General features: G+C 38.3%; 4 protein-coding genes across 4 annotated transcripts in view; 2 read left to right on the forward strand and 2 right to left on the reverse strand.

The window, feature by feature from the left end:
* Positions 1 to 3,196, forward strand: part of LOC133523816 (ATP-dependent helicase brm) — a 35,081-nt gene extending 31,885 nt beyond the window's left edge. Inside the window, exons 25-28 of the mRNA XM_061859560.1 lie at positions 87 to 212; positions 346 to 472; positions 831 to 1,008; positions 1,610 to 3,196. Of these exons, the coding sequence (XP_061715544.1) occupies positions 87 to 212; positions 346 to 472; positions 831 to 1,008; positions 1,610 to 1,773 (595 nt within the window). The 3' untranslated portion in view covers positions 1,774 to 3,196. The remainder of the gene's footprint in view (positions 1 to 86; positions 213 to 345; positions 473 to 830; positions 1,009 to 1,609) is intronic.
* A 1,096-nt stretch (positions 3,197 to 4,292) lies between these two features.
* On the reverse strand, positions 4,293 to 6,243 carry LOC133523843 (zinc finger protein 37-like). The gene is made up of 2 exons (XM_061859591.1): positions 4,974 to 6,243; positions 4,293 to 4,545 (listed from the first exon to the last, which is right to left on the reverse strand). Exons 1-2 carry the CDS (start codon positions 6,029 to 6,031, stop codon positions 4,311 to 4,313), a joined length of 1,293 nt encoding a protein of 430 aa, XP_061715575.1. The 5' UTR covers positions 6,032 to 6,243; the 3' UTR covers positions 4,293 to 4,310.
* Positions 6,244 to 7,531: 1,288 nt separating this feature from the next.
* On the reverse strand, positions 7,532 to 10,586 carry LOC133523693 (large ribosomal subunit protein uL18). The gene is made up of 7 exons (XM_061859375.1): positions 10,448 to 10,586; positions 9,847 to 9,960; positions 9,592 to 9,741; positions 9,095 to 9,252; positions 8,748 to 8,906; positions 8,313 to 8,430; positions 7,532 to 7,765 (listed from the first exon to the last, which is right to left on the reverse strand). Exons 1-7 carry the CDS (start codon positions 10,448 to 10,450, stop codon positions 7,571 to 7,573), a joined length of 897 nt encoding a protein of 298 aa, XP_061715359.1. The 5' UTR covers positions 10,451 to 10,586; the 3' UTR covers positions 7,532 to 7,570.
* A 959-nt stretch (positions 10,587 to 11,545) lies between these two features.
* On the forward strand, positions 11,546 to 19,769 carry LOC133523701 (1-acyl-sn-glycerol-3-phosphate acyltransferase alpha-like). Its single transcript, XM_061859387.1, has 5 exons — positions 11,546 to 11,830; positions 11,922 to 12,055; positions 12,375 to 12,556; positions 13,847 to 14,012; positions 14,901 to 19,769. Exons 1-5 carry the CDS (start codon positions 11,640 to 11,642, stop codon positions 15,053 to 15,055), a joined length of 828 nt encoding a protein of 275 aa, XP_061715371.1. The 5' UTR covers positions 11,546 to 11,639; the 3' UTR covers positions 15,056 to 19,769.

The following is a 19,769-nucleotide window of genomic DNA, read 5'->3' on the forward strand; positions in this document are numbered from 1 at the left end:
TGACCGTATATAGCCTATTCCATGATAAGGAATTTTGGCGGTATAATATGTAAAAGACATATTGAAGTAAATATTTTATTTGGCAGTCGTCAAGAGGACTCCGACGAGGAGGACGTGCCGAGCTCGTCCAAGAAGAAGAACAAAACCGAGACCAACCAGCTCAAGAAGACGCTAAAGAACGTCATGAAGAAAGTCATTGACTATACTGACGAGTGAGTACTTACTATACTGTAATATTATTTTATCTACACACATATCATAAAGTCTCTGTGATGCGTTCATAAACCGCAAATGACTAAAGATTAAAATTTACAAAATCAAGCAATTTTGTTGCGATGTGTGCAGATCTGGTCGCGTGCTGTCCGAGCCGTTCATGAAGCTGCCGTCGCGGCGCGAGCTGCCCGACTACTACGACATCATCAAGAAACCGCTCGATATCAAGAAGATCCTCAACAGGATTGAGGACGGAAAAGTAACTAGCATTCACAAGCTCCTACATATCCTCTAGCCGCCTTTGCTTGAGAATGGCATAAATATTCGAATGTTTTGTGAATAAATTATTCATTTAACCCGTATTTGGTGATTCAATAACACATCTTTTAAAAGTACCTTGATATCGTCATATTACTTCATTAATCACTAATTCATTTCAACCCTCTGTGAGTTAGGTGATATATTATATAGCAAAACGGGGCAGTTCATGTGCTGTCACAAAAGCAAGTCGAGTCGATACTTAGGAAGGTGTTCGCTTGGTAGCCATGACCATTTTTGTCAGATAGCTGCCTGGCTAGCTTCATAACCCTTGATTCATAAATTCAACGTGTTCGCAGTATAACGACCTGGCGGACCTGGAGCGCGACTTCTTCACGCTGTGCTCCAACGCGCAGGCGTACAACGACGACCTGTCGCTGATCTACGCCGACTCGGTGCGGCTGCGCACCGCCTTCATCGAGATCCGGCGCCGCTGCGACGCCGGCCAGCTGTCCGAGGACTCGGAAGACGAGAAACGTACGCCAATCGAATATAATTCAATATGAACTTACAATTGGCTACTTGACTGTTTTTTGTAAATAATGTCAAACTATCTTGATTTTCCTGATCAAATGTCTATATAGGACTCATGGCATTTAAGCAACACAAAGATCGGAAATGAGAGTTAAAGTGTGACGCTCGCACTCGACGATTGAAACGCCTCCTAACAAAATAATAAGGTGATGTGACGTCACATCATGTAAGTCTGTCCTAAATGTATGGAAGATCAAGGAAAGTGTCATTTTGACCCTGAAATATTGCGTTTATGTGTATAGTTGTCATATTATTTATTTTTCAATAAAATTTAAGGAATCGAATGGTACCATTTTATTATCTATTTTTTAAAGACAAAAAAAAATTGTTTTGAGACTTCGGAGCCTGGTATTTTATTATAATCTATTTTTTTTTATTCCACTTTTTTATAATGGATGGCTTATTTTCTATCCTAACTAAACTATTTTCTATATCTAACTAAATTTTATTATAATATTCAACATGTGTCAAGTACCCAATTGTTGGATTAATTTCTTCGCATCCTTCAAAAGTCAAAAAATCTAATATTATTGCTTGTTTACAGCTCCGTCGGGTGCGGCGGCAGAAGAGGAGGATGAATCAGACGAGGAGTCGAGCCGCTCCGTCAAAATGAAGATCAAGCTGAAAGGCAAGAGCAAGGGCACTCCTGGCCGTAAGCGCAAGCCGCGCAAGTACATCTCCGACGACGAGGACTTCGAGGTGGACTAGCGGGACTCGGCGGCCTCGCCAGACTCGTCAGACTCGTGACCTGCACCGTAGACACTGCGCGACGCCGCGAACACCGTCACACGACAATATTACTCATTCAACTTATATCCTACTCCAGTGCTGGACTACAGACCCCTGTAGGGCTAAGATGGTCGGCTCTTTATCATTTGTCACCGTGCCTGTCACGTTCTAACACGTATGTAAGCGCGAAAGTGACGGGCATAGTGACAGGTGATAAAAATAGAACCATGCTGCCACCGCTGAACTAAAATAGACGTGCGAAGTCAAACATCAATTCATATCGACGAAATAGTACTCTAAATTCATGACCCATGTCACGATGTATATTTTGTAATGCTCTTATCGATTTATTTCGAAGCCGCGAATTGTTGATTGACTTTGCATGCCATATAGTTCACTTCTAGTGACTGGACTACTTATTAGACTATTTAAACTGAAATGTATAACCATTTTACAGACATTGAGACATTGTTATGAAATTATTCACAATAAATAATAATATTGGAAAATGACTGAATCATGTATGGTAAAGTTACAAAATATGAAATGCTATAAATAAGGACAAATCTCAGGATATTTAAGTAAATATAATTATTATTTAAAGACTAAGTATAGCTGGTTTAGATTTTCTAGCGGTTATCAAGTTATCATGGTTAAAATTCGTAATAATGATATTATAAAATGGAATTAAATATAGTAACATGCTTTCTTTAATGCATTATGACAATTTCGTATGGACTATCTTTTTAAGAATATTTTCTTCATTAGGAATTTAATAGTAGGGATTTTATTAAAGTAAGATTTTATGTAGTATGAATTTGACTAGTAGGCCAAGCAACAGTAACGTATAGAGGGAAATGCTTGGAACACAATTTGTGACTCCGTAACTTTGTTTAGGCTAATTAGAAGGTGACTATATTAAAAGTCCCCAGACTTAACCCTTGAGCCGGGTTGGAATGGGGAGGGGGATTTGAAGTTCCCATTTTTTTTCGGTTTTTCACTTATATCTTGGAAACTGCGTCTTAGCGACATGACTACTTACACAAAATGAAAGCTGATTAAATTTGCTACAAGTTTAATTGAGTCAAGTTTTTCGATATCTTGAATAGTTTTCGAGATATCCTCTCTTGAAAGTTTATTTGGGGCTCTCAGTTTTATCTTGATATCTACATCAGTGAAGCTACTAGGCCATGTTTGGTATCGTTTTCGTATAAATTGGGAGTGCCAAATTCATTTATGGGACTACGGGACTCTTGATACGTTCACCTTCTAACTATTCCAAACAAAGTTACAAAGTCAAAAATTGTGTTCCCAGCATTTCCCTCTATAACTTTATTTAGCATCCGTTGCCTTGGCTATAGATATATGCATGCTTTGGCATCATTAAATCAATTTCTGTCAATATAGTGTTTTTTTTAATCCCTTCATATCATTGACAAATGTTGTGTATAATCATCATCATATTTTTTGGATTTTTTTATGCGTTAAGGCGTAATTACTAATTAACTTCGTGATTTATTATTTAAAAATTTGGCTTTTATAGAATTTATCAATAACCACGGGAACATAGCGTAATAAAGTACATCCGCCATTCTGACTGTCAGGATGGCGGGTGTACTGTTTGGTGATAAGTTTAAGTACCGTGAGGTACAATTTTTTTTAAAGGAGATACTAAATAGTACAAATTAGGTAAAATAATATGGTATGGTTTTCATTTAATTTTATTTAGGTACACCCGCCATTCTGACTCTCACGACGTAAAACAATTTAATAGTTCATTGTGCAACGAGGAGGGTAGGTAAGTGAAATTTTGGATACGAGGAAATTAAAGACCCGAGTTTGCAGTAAGCTTACCCCCGGAGTTACACATACCTACAAGATCTGTCTACTTTGCTGTTGTCCACTAAAGAGTTGAATGTGTTCTTTTATAAAACCGACTAAGGTCAATGCATAATTGTATTTACTCAGAATTTCTCTATCGTCTCTCGGCTGGAAGTCCGCCCACCGGTATCACACGTGGTGTATGCACCTGCTTGTTGAGCGACCAGACGACGGGTTACAGGTTCGGATAATAATACCGTGTTTTTTTTTGTTTCCGTTAATTTCAATGCTGCGTTCGTGAGCTTAAATTAAGTAATTTTCTCAAAAACACCTGTATTCTTATTCACCCATCCATCCCTCCCATACCCCGAAGTTAACGGAATTCAATAAAAACACGGTGTATAAATCAGTTTTATTTTCTGTACCATGGCAGTAATAGTCTGCTAAAGCAATAAATGCGTATTTAAATAAATCAAATTTAGTAAATGCTTAACTTTATTTAGCCAATATCTTCCCAATAGCGTCCCTCGGATAGAAGTCCGCCCACCATTAATGCACCTGCTTGTTGAACAAGCTGCGCACGCCTTGCACGGGTTCGGCTATAGAACGGTTGTTTCGGTATCATTGATTTTGTCTAATAAGGAAATAAATTTGTACTTAAATAAAACCAATTACGGTCAAATGCATACAATTTATTACGCCAATATCTTCCTAGCGTCCCTCGGGTGGAAGTCAGCCCACCGGTATTGTACGTGGTGTAAGTTAACGACGTGCTTGTTAAGCGAAGAACTGTGCGTAAAGCGCGCCGCACACGCCGGGCACGGGTACGGCTTTTCGCGTGAGTGGACACGCCGGTGCCGGCGGAGGTCTCCGCCGGTGTAGAATGATAAGTCGCAGGAGCCACAGTTGAATGACTTGTTGCCGGCGTGCCTAGAAAGAAATAAATGAACTTGTGATTTTGCATGGATAAACTGCAGAGAGACTGCAGAAATGTTTTTTATCTGATTATGAGTTGAAAATAAACAAACATGTATGCTTAAAAATACACGAATTGGCCAATGTGAATTTGTATTTTGTAGTAAAAATGAAATTCAATTGACATTCGCTTTTTTTTTATTTATTTTACTGATTAATATCCAAATTCAAAAACAAAACATGTTCATTTGGGCTTCTCAAGGATAATAAGCAAATAAATATTTAACCTTTTGAACGCCAAGACCACCTAAAGGCGTCGTTACTAGTCGTGCCCACAGTGCCAAGGACAACCATAGCTATGTTATCTTGCTCACTAGCACCTATTTTTAAATAGCGGAATTCTTTCAATTAATATTCAACATTCACATATTAATTGATCTTACCTCTTCAGATGGACTATCAAACTCTTTTTGGTATTAGTTCTGTATCCACACAAGTGACATTCAAGTTTCTTCTCCAAACTATGTTTCAACCGATGACTCTGTAGCTCTGAAGAAGTAACAAAAGTATCTCCACAGTCCTCACAGTTGTAGTTGCGAATGTTGTAATGCCGGTGCATGTGATCCTGCAGGCTTTTCTTTGTTTTAAGAGTTTTGTGACAAATTTCACAGCTAAAATTTCCTTTTTCATGGACTAGTAAGTGTTTTTTGAGTGAGAAGGCATGCTTAAACTGCTTGCCACACATGGAACATGTGTAGAATGTAGTAAGACTGTGTGTTTTGCGGTGTGCAGCAAGACTAGAGGACTGTGTAAAGGTCTTTCCACATTCACATTGGTATGGCCTCACCCCATCATGCCTGTGCATATGATTCACTAATGTTTGGCTATGAGGGGTGTGGTATGGGCATTTAGTACAGTGGTAACGTCTTGAAGCTCCACTGCCAGTTACTCTGCCAGCATGCTTACGCTTCTGATGCATGCATACATTATGCTTGTCTAGAGATAACTTTGATCTCAACACTTTATAACATATACTGCATTTAAATTTATTCTGAGTATCAGAAAGAGAAATGACATTAAATGGGTGACTATGTACAACATCTGATCTAACCTTAATTGTGTGATCTGATGTGATGTCATGATCATACGTATCATAACTATCCTCAATTATGTTTATTGGAGAATCTTCCAATTCATCAACTTGCTTTATATTATTAACATTACCATCATATTCCGTCAGTTTCTTAATTTCTTTTAGGAAAGTGCCATATTTCTCTTCAAATGTTAAGCACTTCAATCTAAAGTTGTGGGCTATATCTAATTCATCTATACAATTCTTGCAGATCACTTTTGGCAGGTCCTTTTCAGAACTTAGTTTTATTTGGAAACATGTATATATCTTATTGAGGACTTCTTTAGATTCTTCATTATCTTCAAATATATTTAAAGCGTGGTCTTTTGTTTTTTTTAAACATATGCGGCACATACTTGAACTGTACATGTTCAATGTAAGTAAATTGTGGCACAGAGGAAAAGCTAAATATAATAAAGAGATGTTTATATTCACTAGAACTACAGTAGAACCTTTGACAGAAATCTAGCAAAGAAATAAATAAACATTATTTCTGTAAGTTACAATTGCGATCTAAATAAGCTCTTAATGTTTCAGAAATAGATATGACATTCCAACCATCAATAGAATTATGACAGACTTGAAGAGTATTTTTGCTCATAAGTATTATTCTAGAGTTGTATTTTTCTTTTTGGATGTTTCTGTTACTTTTTAGCTCTGGGGGCCTACCGCGAAAACCGAAATTCGCAAATTGCGGGGATCTTTCCCTTTTACTCTTAGTAAGACGTAATCAGAGTGACAGAGAAAAATGCCCGCAATTGACGAATTTCGATTTTCCTGGTAGCCGCCCGCCATCACACAATTTAAGCGTTAAACCAAGATAACTCTGCAGTGATTTTGATAGCAAATTTTAAACATCAAACTTCCTTGAAATCAGGAATAAATAACATCTTGGTTTAACTCTAACATTATTGAATTTATTTAAAATTCAAATCTACACGTTCTTAGGAATCGATAAACACCTGAACATTGAATTAAAATAAATGAAAATTGGTCACAATTTACCGATTTTTTTATAGAAAGGAACCCGCTTTCAGTGCACAAGAAGCCTTAGTGTAGATATTTGGCAAGAGACCTTTGTCAGGCGAGCATCTTTCGGTCTAAATCGTACTCGTTACACCTTCCGGAATTTAGTAACTAACAAGAGGGACGCCGCAATACCACATACGCGAGACTATAGAAGGTATAGGGACCGTGCGCGTTTGCCATCTAGTGGCCTGAATCGGAACCATAAACATGCACATGTACACATCACGTGTTTTCTTGTGCATAGTAGGTTCTGCCATCTTGTGGGCTACATCGGAACAAAAAAAATCACATTTACGCCTCGCGCCAAAAATCTAACGGCTCCTGTGCTGCCTCCTAGTTCATGCACGCTCCCTATTGCGATGTCTCTATGCTTCGTTGGCGGGCGGCGGCGACACTAGATCGCTCGACGAAAAACTAAGCGGTTAAAAGGTTTCTTATGCTAGTATTATTAAAACCCCAAAGAGAGGATGAGTATTATTTAGTAGTCCGATGTTACTGATTAAACTTTTTGCTAGACTATAAATACGCATCAAAATAACGTGGGATATTGTGCCAGGCACATGGACTCATCTATCAGTTCCAACAAGAAAGCAAGCAAAGAATTCTAACTTAGAATCTTGAGCGTAGTGAAGAACTGACCCTGATCTGGGTATTTTATGTAATAGCAATAGCTCGGAAGCTTCTCTCGAAGAATAAAGTGCACTTCAATTATGACGAGCACAAAATTAATTGAGCAGTAGAATTCCGCTCATTCAGAAACTGGTGTTATTAGCCAACTACTACCTCTAGCCTATATCTTAGATGGAGTTATTCAATTAAGTGAATAAAACGAATAAAATTGACTCCCAATGGCATTTATTGATATACTTTTACATGCCACTAAGCTTCTGCCTGATTCTGGAGACGCTTGATGAAGGAATCCTTCTTCTGCTTGATCCTGTTCTTCCTCTCGGCCACAGTGAGCTTGCGTTTGTTCCAGCGTTTCTGCTTGGCTGGGTCCTTCTTGCTTTCCTTCTTTTTGTGTGATGGGTCAGCACGGATAGCTTCATGTGCTTTCTGGTAGATGGTCTCAATCTACACAAAAAGGGATAAGAATAAATAAGTATAAATGCGTGATGAATAATGGCTAGTGGTATCTTGCTTAGGTTTAGGTTGTGATGAGGTGTAGCAATAAACAAGACTCTTTGAATGAAAACAATCAAAAAGTTATTTGCTATTGCAAGTAATTTTGTCTAACTTCGACACTGTTCACAATTTTATTGTAAAACAGTAATTTGGTTAGACGTTTGTAATTGTTACAGGTCTAAATTTGATTTGATTTTTGCGTTTATTGTTGCCAATTATGCTAGCCGTCTGTTTACGGCGCATTTATTTGGCCGTTTTTAGCACTTCTTAAAACATAGTTTCTATAAAAACAAAAATATTAAAAATAAACAAAATATACCATCACAGGTACTGGTAATATTGAGCTTATATAAAAAAAGTATTCACCTAGGGCCAACACCCAGAGGAAAATATCGAGAATATTTGTATGGAAAAGCTACCCCTTAAAGGGAATTGCTTTAAACGAAGCCAGGCATCTTTTTAATTAGCAAGTGCTGCACAAGGTAGTTAAACTTACCGCATCAGCATTTACACCATTCTTGATGTATTTGCCGAACTGTCGTTTGAAAGCATCATCGTCATCCTGCTCCAAGTTGCGCATGTAGTCGGCAACATGGAGACCAAAGATGTGTGACCTGGATAATGATAAATACAACACTTGTTTAAGATTAACCACCCTTTCAATAACTACCCATCGTTTTTATAATAAGGTGCTGACTAGATTTAAGAAGGGTGGCTGATGTTATGGCAGGTATATTGAAAAGCAAACTTGTTAGCAAAATCGGTTTAAATGTTAAGTATTAACATTTCGACAACCAAAAACCTTGCTAGTTTATGTTGCTCTAATAGGGCTGTCCAAATAATCAACAACATATTATTTGGTGGATGAATAGAGCAAAAACCATTCCTGATGTTATATGCTTGCTGCAACTGTATATTGTTTGCGTCTTACCTATGAACATCGGCATTGAATTTCTTTGCCTCTGCATCATAACCGGGGAATCTTTTGACAGAGTGAGGTACATTTAGGCCACCGTCAACAGCACCCTTCATGGCTCCAAACACTCTTGCGCCGGTGGTGGTGCGAGCCAGACCCACATCCAGGTAACATCTATAGAGATAAAAACAATTAGTGTAAGGTAAAATGCACATCTGTATATATTAAAGGCCTTTATAATCAGTAAATACATTCAACATGATTTGTTAGCATTTGTACGTTGCTCTCTGTCCGCCCGTATTATTGTCATCACTTCATAAATATAGATATAGGAATCAATCTTACTTGCTATGGAACCTCACCTGAAAGCGCTGGGTCCACTAGACTCTGGTACATGGAACTCGTCACCAGTGACTTGTGTGGCACCCACATACAGGGAGTCGAGGCCTAGCCTCTGCAGCAGTCGTCGAGCCAGCAACAGACCAGTGCAGTAGGAGGCAGCATAGTTTGTAAGACCGACCTAAACAACAGTGTTATGTCAGCACTAGGACAAACAACAGGTATGAAGGTTGTAGAGTAGTAGAATAATCAGCAATGAACATATAACAACAGGGTGTTATGAGTTTGTACGTCTCTTCAGACCGCCCGTTCAGAATCATCATTAAATACCAAACATATACATTATATGCCGAGCTTTTTAACACACGAAATGTAATCGCTAGCTTGAAATATTAACACGTGCTTAAAGAGTTGGGTTAGAAAACTATGTGCAGGTAATTTTTGCAGAAACATTTATATACAATTAAATAAAATAAAAAAATGCTTCCTTGAAAGTCATAATAAACAATGAATAACACACCTTGATGCCGTAACGCGGCAGTTCGTGGGAGTATGCGGCGCATACAATGTGGTCTCCCTCAATGCGGGAATAGGCGACCTGGCAGGTCACGTCTTTGTTGGAGAGACGCACGATCAGGCGGTACTTGGGGGTGTTGTACTTGTTCTTGTCCTAAAATAACACGACACGTGAAAATTCATAATAAACAACTCTCAACATAAGCAGGGTCAATAGATCGCTATACATATTTAGCTAGGTATACTTTAAGTAAATTACCTGAACGATGAGACGCTTGCGGGCATAGTAGTCGGTTTTACCCTCACGACGCCTCTTGAACTTAACTTGGAATCTCTTGAAGTACTGCTTATTCTTCACCACTTTCACGAAACCCTAGAAAACTTGAGGTTAGAATTCATTTGCAAAACGAGCTTATCATATATAGCTTATTATTAAATGTATCAGAGACACTTTATAATCACTATGTGCCACGGGTCGAGAACAAAACATTACTGCAGCTTGATAGAACATCTCACTACAGGTCAATTCTGCATCTTCCGTGGCCTCAGATGACGCGCATGTGTCGGTGTTTCATCATTTAGGTTATAACCTAACGAACGTACTGGTGAAGCATTGAAAACGCACCATTATTCAAGAATCACAAGTGCACAGAAATATAACTAGATACTGTAGCGTGGTATTTTCAACTAATTACGATGAACGGGAATCGCGATATACAAAATATGTACATGGAAGGCGGACAACTAAATCTGGTTATATTGCAATGATCACAGGTATATAGTAGAAATTATCACACAATTTCACAGTAACACACTTAGTTATTCGCGCTGTCAGCAATATTTTAACTATAATCACTCACCATTTTTAATTTAACTAAAAGTCCGCAACAGTGGTATTCACTTCAAGAACACCACCGGAAAAGAAAGCTTTTTTAAACACGTCCACCACCACTGACAATTCTTTCAAAAGTTGCCAGCTTAAGACATGACACCTTGTTTCCCTAACTTAAAAACCATAAACAAGCTAGTAAATAAAGCGACTGATACATTAGCCGAATCAAAGGTGAAATTATTAAAGTATTTACAGGGCGGCTACCGGGAAAATCGAAATTTGTCAATTGCCGGCATTTTTCTCTGTCACTCTGATTACGTCTTAGTGAGAGTAAAAGAGAAAGATCCCCGAGAAGAATTTGTTGATTTCGGTTTTTGCGGTAGGCCCCCAGACGACCGTACCGAACCGTGACTTTGGTGCGGTGATACACATTACACAAGTTGATTCTCCGTAAGTCCGTCAAAGACGCAGCTATAAGTAAGAGTGAGATAGAAATAGTTTTTACCACAACAAGGTTGCGATCCGGTGCGATCGTCTGTAGTAATTATTAGAATACTTTGGGGCGTTTATAATTTACAAACCCTAGGACTGGAATTAATAAACAGGCGTACCGACCACTTCATTGGTACAGTCCAAGGCCTGATCGATCAAGTGAATAGTAATAGTGGCTTGCTGTACGTCGGTTAAAGATGCCACTATGAGCTATGAGTGGGATCGAGAAAGAGATATGATGGCCGGACCAAGGTCGCAGTCCGAAACGCCTCAGGAAATGCTTTAGAAAAGAGTATAAAAAAGTAGCAAAGGAAATGAAATCATAGAAACCAGTATATGTTACCTACTGAATTCTGAACTGTATAGCGTTTTTACTATTAAGTTGGAACTTAGACTAACAATAAATCAAAAAATCTGGTTTCTGTTGGAAAGTGCTGGCTATATTGTCTATGATCGCGGGAATATTTGAATTTATTTCCTTGACATGTTTTTCTATTATGATGTTATTATATCGATCGTGTAACATGTGTTAATTTTCTCTCTGAATAAACCTAATCAATATTGCATTAATATAGTCCTTTTATTTCGTCACTGCTTTCCACCATCAGTTTCTTGCTTGGATAGTAGTGCTTTTTGCTGACCTCTACAATGAGTACAACCTTTATGATATTTACAACATGTTGTTTTTATGATCTTGTAACATATTTTTCTAGCTGTCACTCTTCGTTATGGCTTCCTCCTATTCGTATCCTGAATTATTTTTGGCGGGTTTTATATTTACCTTGCCCTTTCTTTACGAAAAAAGTGATGTTTTTCGATATTACCTGAAGTTTTTTTTATATTATGTATATGTGCTAGTGATTTGCACCGTTTTATTACCCGTAGTGCTCCTATATCCGCGCGACGTAACTAACTTAGTGTAAGATATCGATTATTTTTTTATTCTTGATTGTCAATCTATATTTAAGTGTTAGAAAGGAAAATATATTCTTATATGTCGTGGTGCACAGTGTTGCTTCCAGGTTTTGCCGTTATGCTTCTTATATAGTGGGAATAGAATGGGAGTTGAGAGGTCTGGAGCACTGGGACAGCGAGCAGTGCTACATAGTAATTTCCAATCATCAGAGTTCTCTGGATATTCTAGGTGAGTACAAAAATATATTATATTATTGTAGACTAAAATTTGTCTAATAATTACAGATTTTATTTATTTTATGGCAGGTTGATGTAATAAATAAATAAATCGTTAACAATCCCACATAAATAATTCCATAAAATAGCCTCAAACGCCACGCATGTAAGTATAGAGATATTTTTTTGTAACTGTAAAAGTTGAATTTGGAAAGATTTAAAATTTCTAACTAAAGTAAATTTGTAGTTTTGTACTAGGGTTTAATTATGAGTACTTTTAATATGTTGAAAATGACTAACAGTTAATTAATCGTCTCCCTTTACTTATTTAGGGATGTTCGAGATGTGGCCCCGGATGAAGCGCTGCACAGTGGTTGCGAAGAGGCCACTGATGTTTACCGGAGCCTTTGGGTTCGGTGCCTGGCTGTCAGGACTGGTGTTCATTGACCGCCTGAAGACAGACAGAGCACGGCAGCTCATGAGGGAAGCGACTGAGCGTGTTATTCAAGAAAAGGTGACAAAAGACTTACTGACATGGATTTCATGTCTCTCTCGCACGTAATTATATTGCTGCCCCACCTTAATGCCGGCGGTCAATAACGCTGTGCGAGGTGGATAGCAATATAATTATGCGCTTGCAATAGAGATAGGAAAACGCATGTCAATGTACGAAATTCTTCATGCTTAGCATCCTTTAGCTTCCATCCTCAGCTTCACTGAGACAGGTCCTTATGCACAAGAAGCGTAAGGACCCTTCTTTGATGGAAAGCCACATATTACTATGTGATGAATTGCAATCACATTTATTTAGATTGACATAAACTGTAAGTCATAAAATCAGTAATCAAGAATTGATCACATAAATGTTACCTGATTCTGCAAGCTACACGATTATGATAATTCCCATAACAGGTCTGCATGTAAGGCCCTGTTTACATATTCGCCGTAAGTAACAAATATATGAACTGGCACTAATCCATCAATGTGTAAACAGGTCCTAATTATTCGATCTTGTTTTGTGTGTTCTGGCGAGGTGTTCACTGGACACTGGACGGCTAGCCTATTATTTCATCTCCACAGGCCTCTGGCACGAAAGCTTAAAAAGCGTTGCGTTAAAACCTGACTAGAAGTTCCGAACGCTAAATTCGATTTAACGGCCAACGCTCAAAGTCGAAATTCCAACAAGAAATGGATACACGGGTACACGGGGAATGAGACCTAATAGTACCTATTTATGTTTTGGTACAGTAGTCAACAATAGTTGATGATGTTGATCTGTGTAAAGGGCCCTCCACACTCGTGCGCGAATCTAGGCGCGAAGCGGCGTACGCGAGTGTGGATGGCCCTCGCGTCGATTTCGCAGATTGTTCACGCCTTCGCGCCTTATTCCCCGTTTTTTGTCGGTATTTGGCCCGCGTCAAAGGAGACGCGAAGCACGAACTTGCAAGACTCCACACTCGCAATCGCTTCGCGCCGCGATTCGCTCACGAGTCGGTTAATCTGTTGTCATAACCTTCTATGGCGGCTACTTGGTTATATTGGGTGCGAACTTGTGCAGTTCAGTGCAACCAGTTTGAATCAGTGCCTTGCCACAAACTAAATCCGATCAGCTGACGCTTCGGCGCCATCTTGCCGCGAACCAAACTGCGAAATCGCCGTGAAGTTGTGCGAGTGTGGAGTCTACGTCAACCGCGAAGTCGCGCCGCGATTCACGCGCTTAGTCAGGAGGGAGCTTAAAATTGTCCCATATTAAAAAACAATATGCTAAAAAGAAATTATTCTAAAAATAAATATATTTTCGTAGACTAAACTCTGGGTATTCCCGGAAGGTGCAAGATTCAACAAAGGCAGCATCCAGCCTTTCAAAAAAGGAGCGTTTTACCTCGCCATTGATGCTCAAATACCAATCATGCCTGTTGTATTCAGCCAGTATTACTTTCTGGACAGTGACACCAAAACTTTTGAACCAGGTGAGTCAAATATACACAATTGGCTATGATCTTTTCATATTTCTAAATTAAAAATGTTAACAGCACCACTAGAGAAATGAAGGCTATATTAAATGGTTAAGGTCAGTCCAGACAGGGAAATAATTTTCGCCCAATCTGATTAAATTGCCTGATCAAATCAGGTGAAATAGACGCGAAAATGATTCAATTTTAAGATTTTGACCTATCGAATAGAGCATCGCATCGTCCGCATGGACGCAAGAATGCCATTTTAGACGCTAGTATGCATAGTTTGAGACATGTTTTTTATTTCAATCGCTCGAATCCCACCATTAATCTAAAATTGGTGAATAAATTGTGTACATGTGGACGCTAGATGAAATTAACGTCAATTTTTTGGACTGACCTTTGAATTGTAATACAAATAAATTAGAGCGAGTACATACCATTTTTTTGGTATTTTCTTTGTATTAGGTATAACAATTATTATCAGCGAAGACTAGTACCAGATATAGATAGATGTTTCGTAAATGTTAATGTAGTTTAAGCATATCATTATAAAATGAAAGCGTAAGTGTAAGGCCTGAGTAGAAGCTCGAGTTGGACGTGCGGCGTGCATGTTGAACAAATGCAAACGTATAGGAGCGGCCGTAGTGTATGCGGCTGGCATCACTTGTTAGCCCGACGCTATGCTGCACGCCCCGCCGAACGCTCCGCTTCGAGCGTCCACTCAGGCCTTACTTACACTTAGGCTTAGAACGCACTGCGATTGATTTCTCAATTATCGCTGCGTTCTAAGCCTAACTTCGATATTGCGGGTGCGACTTTTTGGCGGCGGGTTCGTGAGGTTAAGTCACTTAATTCTCTGCCAGGTGTGCAATATGTAAAGCTTTTGTAAATAAATTTCAGGGAAGGTAGTGATCACAACTTTGCCACCTATACCGACGAAGGGAATGACCCGCGACGACATCGAGGTGCTCTCGGAGCTGGCGCGCCAGAAGATGATAGAGGTATTTAACGAGAGCTCGAAAGATCTCGTCATGCAGAAGAAAATCGCTATATAATTAAAAGGAGCTCTTACAAAAGACGTAGAAAAATAAGTAGGCTTAGAGCGAACACTACATACAAAGGTAAAAAACCGTTAAATAAGTTTTAACCGAGCTTTGCGATAACTTCTTTATAATAAGGTTTTTTAAGCTTAAGTATTAAGTTTTAAGCGAGTTTAAATGTTATTACTTATGCGTTTTACCATACATCCCATACAAATGTTTATTAAGTAAGAAAACTCATGTAAGTATGGAGCAAACTCTCTAAGCTCTATGCAAAAGGCGAGAGCGTAGAGACACATAGGGTAATCTATTGTACAATAGCTCCTTTAATATTATTTAAAGCAGTTGCGACTTTCCTACATAAAGAAGTGACTATGACGGTGCTCCATAGGGCCAATCGTTGGTTAAACACCCTACAAGGTGAAAATAATGTATTAAATTTTTCATTAGAATTATTTTCTAATTCATTTTTATTTAAATAGTATTATTACGTTTACAACAGGTCTAATTCTAGCCAAAGTATACCAATGATTTTTGAGCTATTTTATTTGTAGATGAATTAAGTTGTTAATAGTTACTCGTTAGTTTAAATCGGCTTTTTTTCTGTTATTAGTTATTTAGTTATTTTTAAAACATACAGTAAGTATATTTTCTATTGATCTCGCAAAAGCCTAGCGAAGCCCGAAATTCGAAGTTTTGTTTGCCTCTCTGTCACGCTTGCACATTTGAGAGATTAAAAGGGAGATAGACAAAACTTCGATTTTACCATGTGCCTCACATTATTAGCGAGGTAACAACTGAGAATGAAACCTTACCAGCGGTAACAAGTGGGACTTTTTTAGTATAGTTTCTATTTTCCTCCGTGAGCTTCTACGGATTATCGTCTTATCTATTGTTTAAAAACCGCAAAGGCGCGTGCCACTATGAAAAAATGGTCAAGCCGCATAGGTAGCGTTTATTGAATTACTACTCTATTGAGCACGGAATAAGATTCATTATGAACTAATACAGAATTCTAACAGAATAGCTGTCTGATCTCTATTGGTGCGTCTAAGGTAGGCGACTAAACGCTCTCAAACCAGCTTAACTTGTGACACTGCGATCCGAAACAAAGATACGTATTCGAAGACCTCGCTTGCACTGGTAATGCGAGCGCACGGCTAGCTAGCGCCAAGGAAGAAATGTTATGTTTCTCGAGGAGCAGGTAAAAAAACAGGGCCGGATTTTCACACAAATATATTTGGGTGGTTTTACGAAATAACGCTAACTCTTCAGACTTCTAACAAACTGACACTGTTTGTATGGTTTGCTTGAAAGAGTTAGCGTGATTTGACTCTAAACGATATGCATATTTTGTTTTATATTTATTTATTTTATGCATACACTATTATGTATATGTTACTTATTTTTTTGTTGACTCATAATATAAATTTGTATAAATGTTTTACTAAATGTGTACTCATATAATTATAACATATAGGTCTATTTTAACATTAGTAGTACGGGATTGTTAAATGGATATACATATTGATTACTATTTTACCATTGTTTTATTGTTTATTTAAAATTAGCCTGTTTAAAGTTTAAAATTAGCAAACAACTGTTTAAACAGTTGATTATAAAAATGAGTATATCTCGTTATTATTGTAATTACACAAACCCATTCTGTTAGATGTGTACCTACTATTTAAATAGTGTTATGTTTTATCTCTTTAAATTAAACAACGTAAAACCACCCAAATATATTTGTGTGAAAATCCGGCCCTGTTTTTTACCTGCTCCTCGAGAAACATAACATTGCTTCCTTGGCGCTAGCTAGCCGTGCGCTCGCATTACCAGTGCAAGCGAGGTCTTCGAATACGTATCTTTGTTTCGGATCGCAGTGTCACAAGTTAAGCTGGTTTGAGAGCGTTTAGTCGCCTACCTTAGACGCACCAATAGAGATCAGACAGCTATTCTGTTAGAATTCTGTATTAGTTCATAATGAATCTTATTCCGTGCTCAATAGAGTAGTAATTCAATAAACGCTACCTATGCGGCTTGACCATTTTTTCATAGTGGCACGCGCCTTTGCGGTTTTTAAACAATAGATAAGACGATAATCCGTAGAAGCTCACGGAGGAAAATAGAAACTATACCAGTTGTTCCTCTGAGGAACCACGTTCGACGTATTGCCTCCCTGTCACACTCGCGTACGAATTTATGAGTGCGACACAGAGGCACGTCGAACGTGATTTGCGGTAGGCCCTCTGGGGGCCTACCGCGAAAACCGAAATTCGCAAATTGCGGGGATCTTTCTCTTTTACTCTCACTAAGACGTAATTAGAGTGACAGAGAAAAATGCCCGCAATTGACGAACTTCGATTTTCCCGGTAGCCGCCCTGGTGTGGACAAAGCCAACTAAAATGAAGCAGCGTTGGTAGGACGCTGCCGTTAGACGAGCCTCAAAGGCAAGTTCCAATGGTAGCGTTATAGCTAAGTCACTTCACCAAGGCGCAGAATTGTAACACATTATTGTTACGTTGACGACCAATATCGCTTAAACCATTCGCCTTTGTGTAATGACATATCTATACCTACATACGTATTTATGACTGCGAACGACTACAATAATATTAGCTTTTAAGGTCTCAGTATTCTAAACGGAAGGATGCTTGTACATTGTAATGCACATGTCGAGCTATAACTATCACAATCTCGTGCTTTACAAGTAACCCTACATCTAAACTTTGTCCACTGTAATTATTCAGTTTTGAATAAATTTATACGCGCGATACGAGCCTGCGAAACTTATATATCGTTATTTCCATAGTTTCTTAGTGTTGAACGCTGAAGGGCTACTTAGGCAAGTTTATGTTAAGGTGTTATACTTCATAAAATATAACACCTTAAACTATAAGAATGTTAGCAAGGACACTAACAACCATTTTAAAAGCTTACTATAAAGAGATAAGGCGTGCAAATGAGTTCAAGATAAAAAACTTAACTAATCATTGTCAGCCCTTATTTATTTGCAGTTAGGTTCCATCCATAACTATTAGTGAAGGCTATTTAATGCCAAAGTGGTACACTGTAGTGGCAATGCAAGCTAGAGTCAGACCAAGCTAAGTTGGCAGCGATTTAGATAGCCCAGCCTGTACAAGTGTTAAGTAAACGTCATAATTTCATAGAAGTTTGGCGTTTAAAATAACACTTGCACTGTCTGGGCTATCAAAATCGCTGCAAACTTATCTCGGTCTGACTATCAAGCTATGTGCTGACGTAAAGATTAATCATTTGAGTACCGTCAACCAGGGTAAATAGGGTAATAACCGGGAATGACTGTTACCTTATAATTTCTTTTTCCTACTCCTCTACTGTTATCTGTCATTTATGCATTCATTAACACGAATATAAGAACATACATAAAAGATTTCAAGAAAAGTCTATATTGTCTATTCCTCATAAAAGCTCTTGTGCTTTTATAAGCTATAATGTTACTGCGATTAATGGCTACCAACCTAACAAAACCAAAACGAATACAGTTTTAAACTAAGTGCATTGCTGCCAACGTACAAAATATTCATTTGGTTGCACAGTAAAAATAATTACTTCATAAGTCAGAAACACGCATGTGACACCCGTAATATAGCAACACCCATAGACTACGAAGACCGCTTAGCGTTGCTTGTTAGTCTCCGTAGGCTACGGTGGCCAAAATTGAGAAAAAACTGTCCAAAAAATTAATTTAGCAAGTAGCAAGTACCAGGGCCTCATGAGTTACGAGGAGGTCTCGCTGACCAAAAAATTAATTTAGCAAGTAGCAAGTACCAGGGCCTCATGAGTTACGAGGAGGTGTCGCTGACCGGCCGGCCGCGGCCCGGGGCGGGCCGGGCGCGTAACAAGGTATGCTCGCGCGTCTTGGCTATATACTTTTGCTGTAATTTGTTTACCTAAATTAAGATTTATTTTTGTTGACTCGTAGGAAAAATATTGTATGCAACGTTGTATAAGTAAGACAAAAAATTCTCGTGGCGTATTCCTTTACAATGTTCGCCTACGCCTTCGGCTCCGGCTCACATTGTAACTCACGCCACTCGCCTATTTTGACCCTTCTTATACAACTGTTGCATAAAATACTAAAAACTCACACACATTTTATCATACAAAATCTACATTTATACATGATTCAATCTCTGTGGGTAGTTTTTAAGAAATTACCAGTACCTATCAGGTGAAATGTTATGACCGGGTTTTATACATATTCGATTCGCCACGGTTGACGATATGTAACACCTAATAAAGATGTCAGCGTTTGTCTTCGAAGTGTGTGAATTTAATAATACATAATGCTCTAAGTATATAAGACACTTTTATTAAGGCGATTAGATGACGCAAATTATAATCACGTATTTCGCGGAAACTAACGTAATGTTCAGCAGTCTCATAAAACTAGCTGCCTCTATTAAAAGAACGTGTCTTTGTTATTTGTAAACTTGATAGCGCTGTAAAAATCGCCTTTGAATAATATCGGTTGAGATCCCCTCAACTTAAAAAGAAAAGACACATTATTACAGAAACCAACCAAGTTTCTGGCTATTAAATACTAAGAAGCATTTTACAATGTAATGTACCGATACAATATTATGAGTACCTTAATGTTAAATCGGATACAGCCCGTCACAGACGGACTGATACTATACCAAAATATATTTCATAGCAAGGCATCTTACGATATATATATATATAT

Source organism: Cydia pomonella, chromosome 1, assembly GCF_033807575.1.
Source record: "Cydia pomonella isolate Wapato2018A chromosome 1, ilCydPomo1, whole genome shotgun sequence".
NCBI classification, from domain to species: domain Eukaryota; kingdom Metazoa; phylum Arthropoda; class Insecta; order Lepidoptera; family Tortricidae; genus Cydia; species Cydia pomonella.

Excerpts from the sequence above, each read along its gene's own strand:
- LOC133523843 (XM_061859591.1), bottom strand. The coding sequence starts at position 6,031 with ATGTACAGTTCAAGTATGTGCCGCATATGTTTAAAAAAAACAAAAGAC. Across the intron at positions 4,546-4,973 it reads TTGATAGTCCATCTGAAGAG|GCACGCCGGCAACAAGTCAT; the intron begins GTAAGATCAATT and ends ATTTCTTTCTAG.
- LOC133523693 (XM_061859375.1), bottom strand. Across the intron at positions 9,742-9,846 it reads GCAAGCGTCTCATCGTTCAG|GACAAGAACAAGTACAACAC; the intron begins GTAATTTACTTA and ends GTGTTATTTTAG. Across the intron at positions 8,907-9,094 it reads AGTGGACCCAGCGCTTTCAG|ATGTTACCTGGATGTGGGTC; the intron begins GTGAGGTTCCAT and ends TTATCTCTATAG.
- LOC133523701 (XM_061859387.1), top strand. The coding sequence starts at position 11,640 with ATGGCTTCCTCCTATTCGTATCCTGAATTATTTTTGGCGGGTTTTATA. Across the intron at positions 11,831-11,921 it reads CGCGACGTAACTAACTTAGT|TGTTGCTTCCAGGTTTTGCC; the intron begins GTAAGATATCGA and ends CGTGGTGCACAG. Across the intron at positions 14,013-14,900 it reads CACCAAAACTTTTGAACCAG|GGAAGGTAGTGATCACAACT; the intron begins GTGAGTCAAATA and ends AATAAATTTCAG.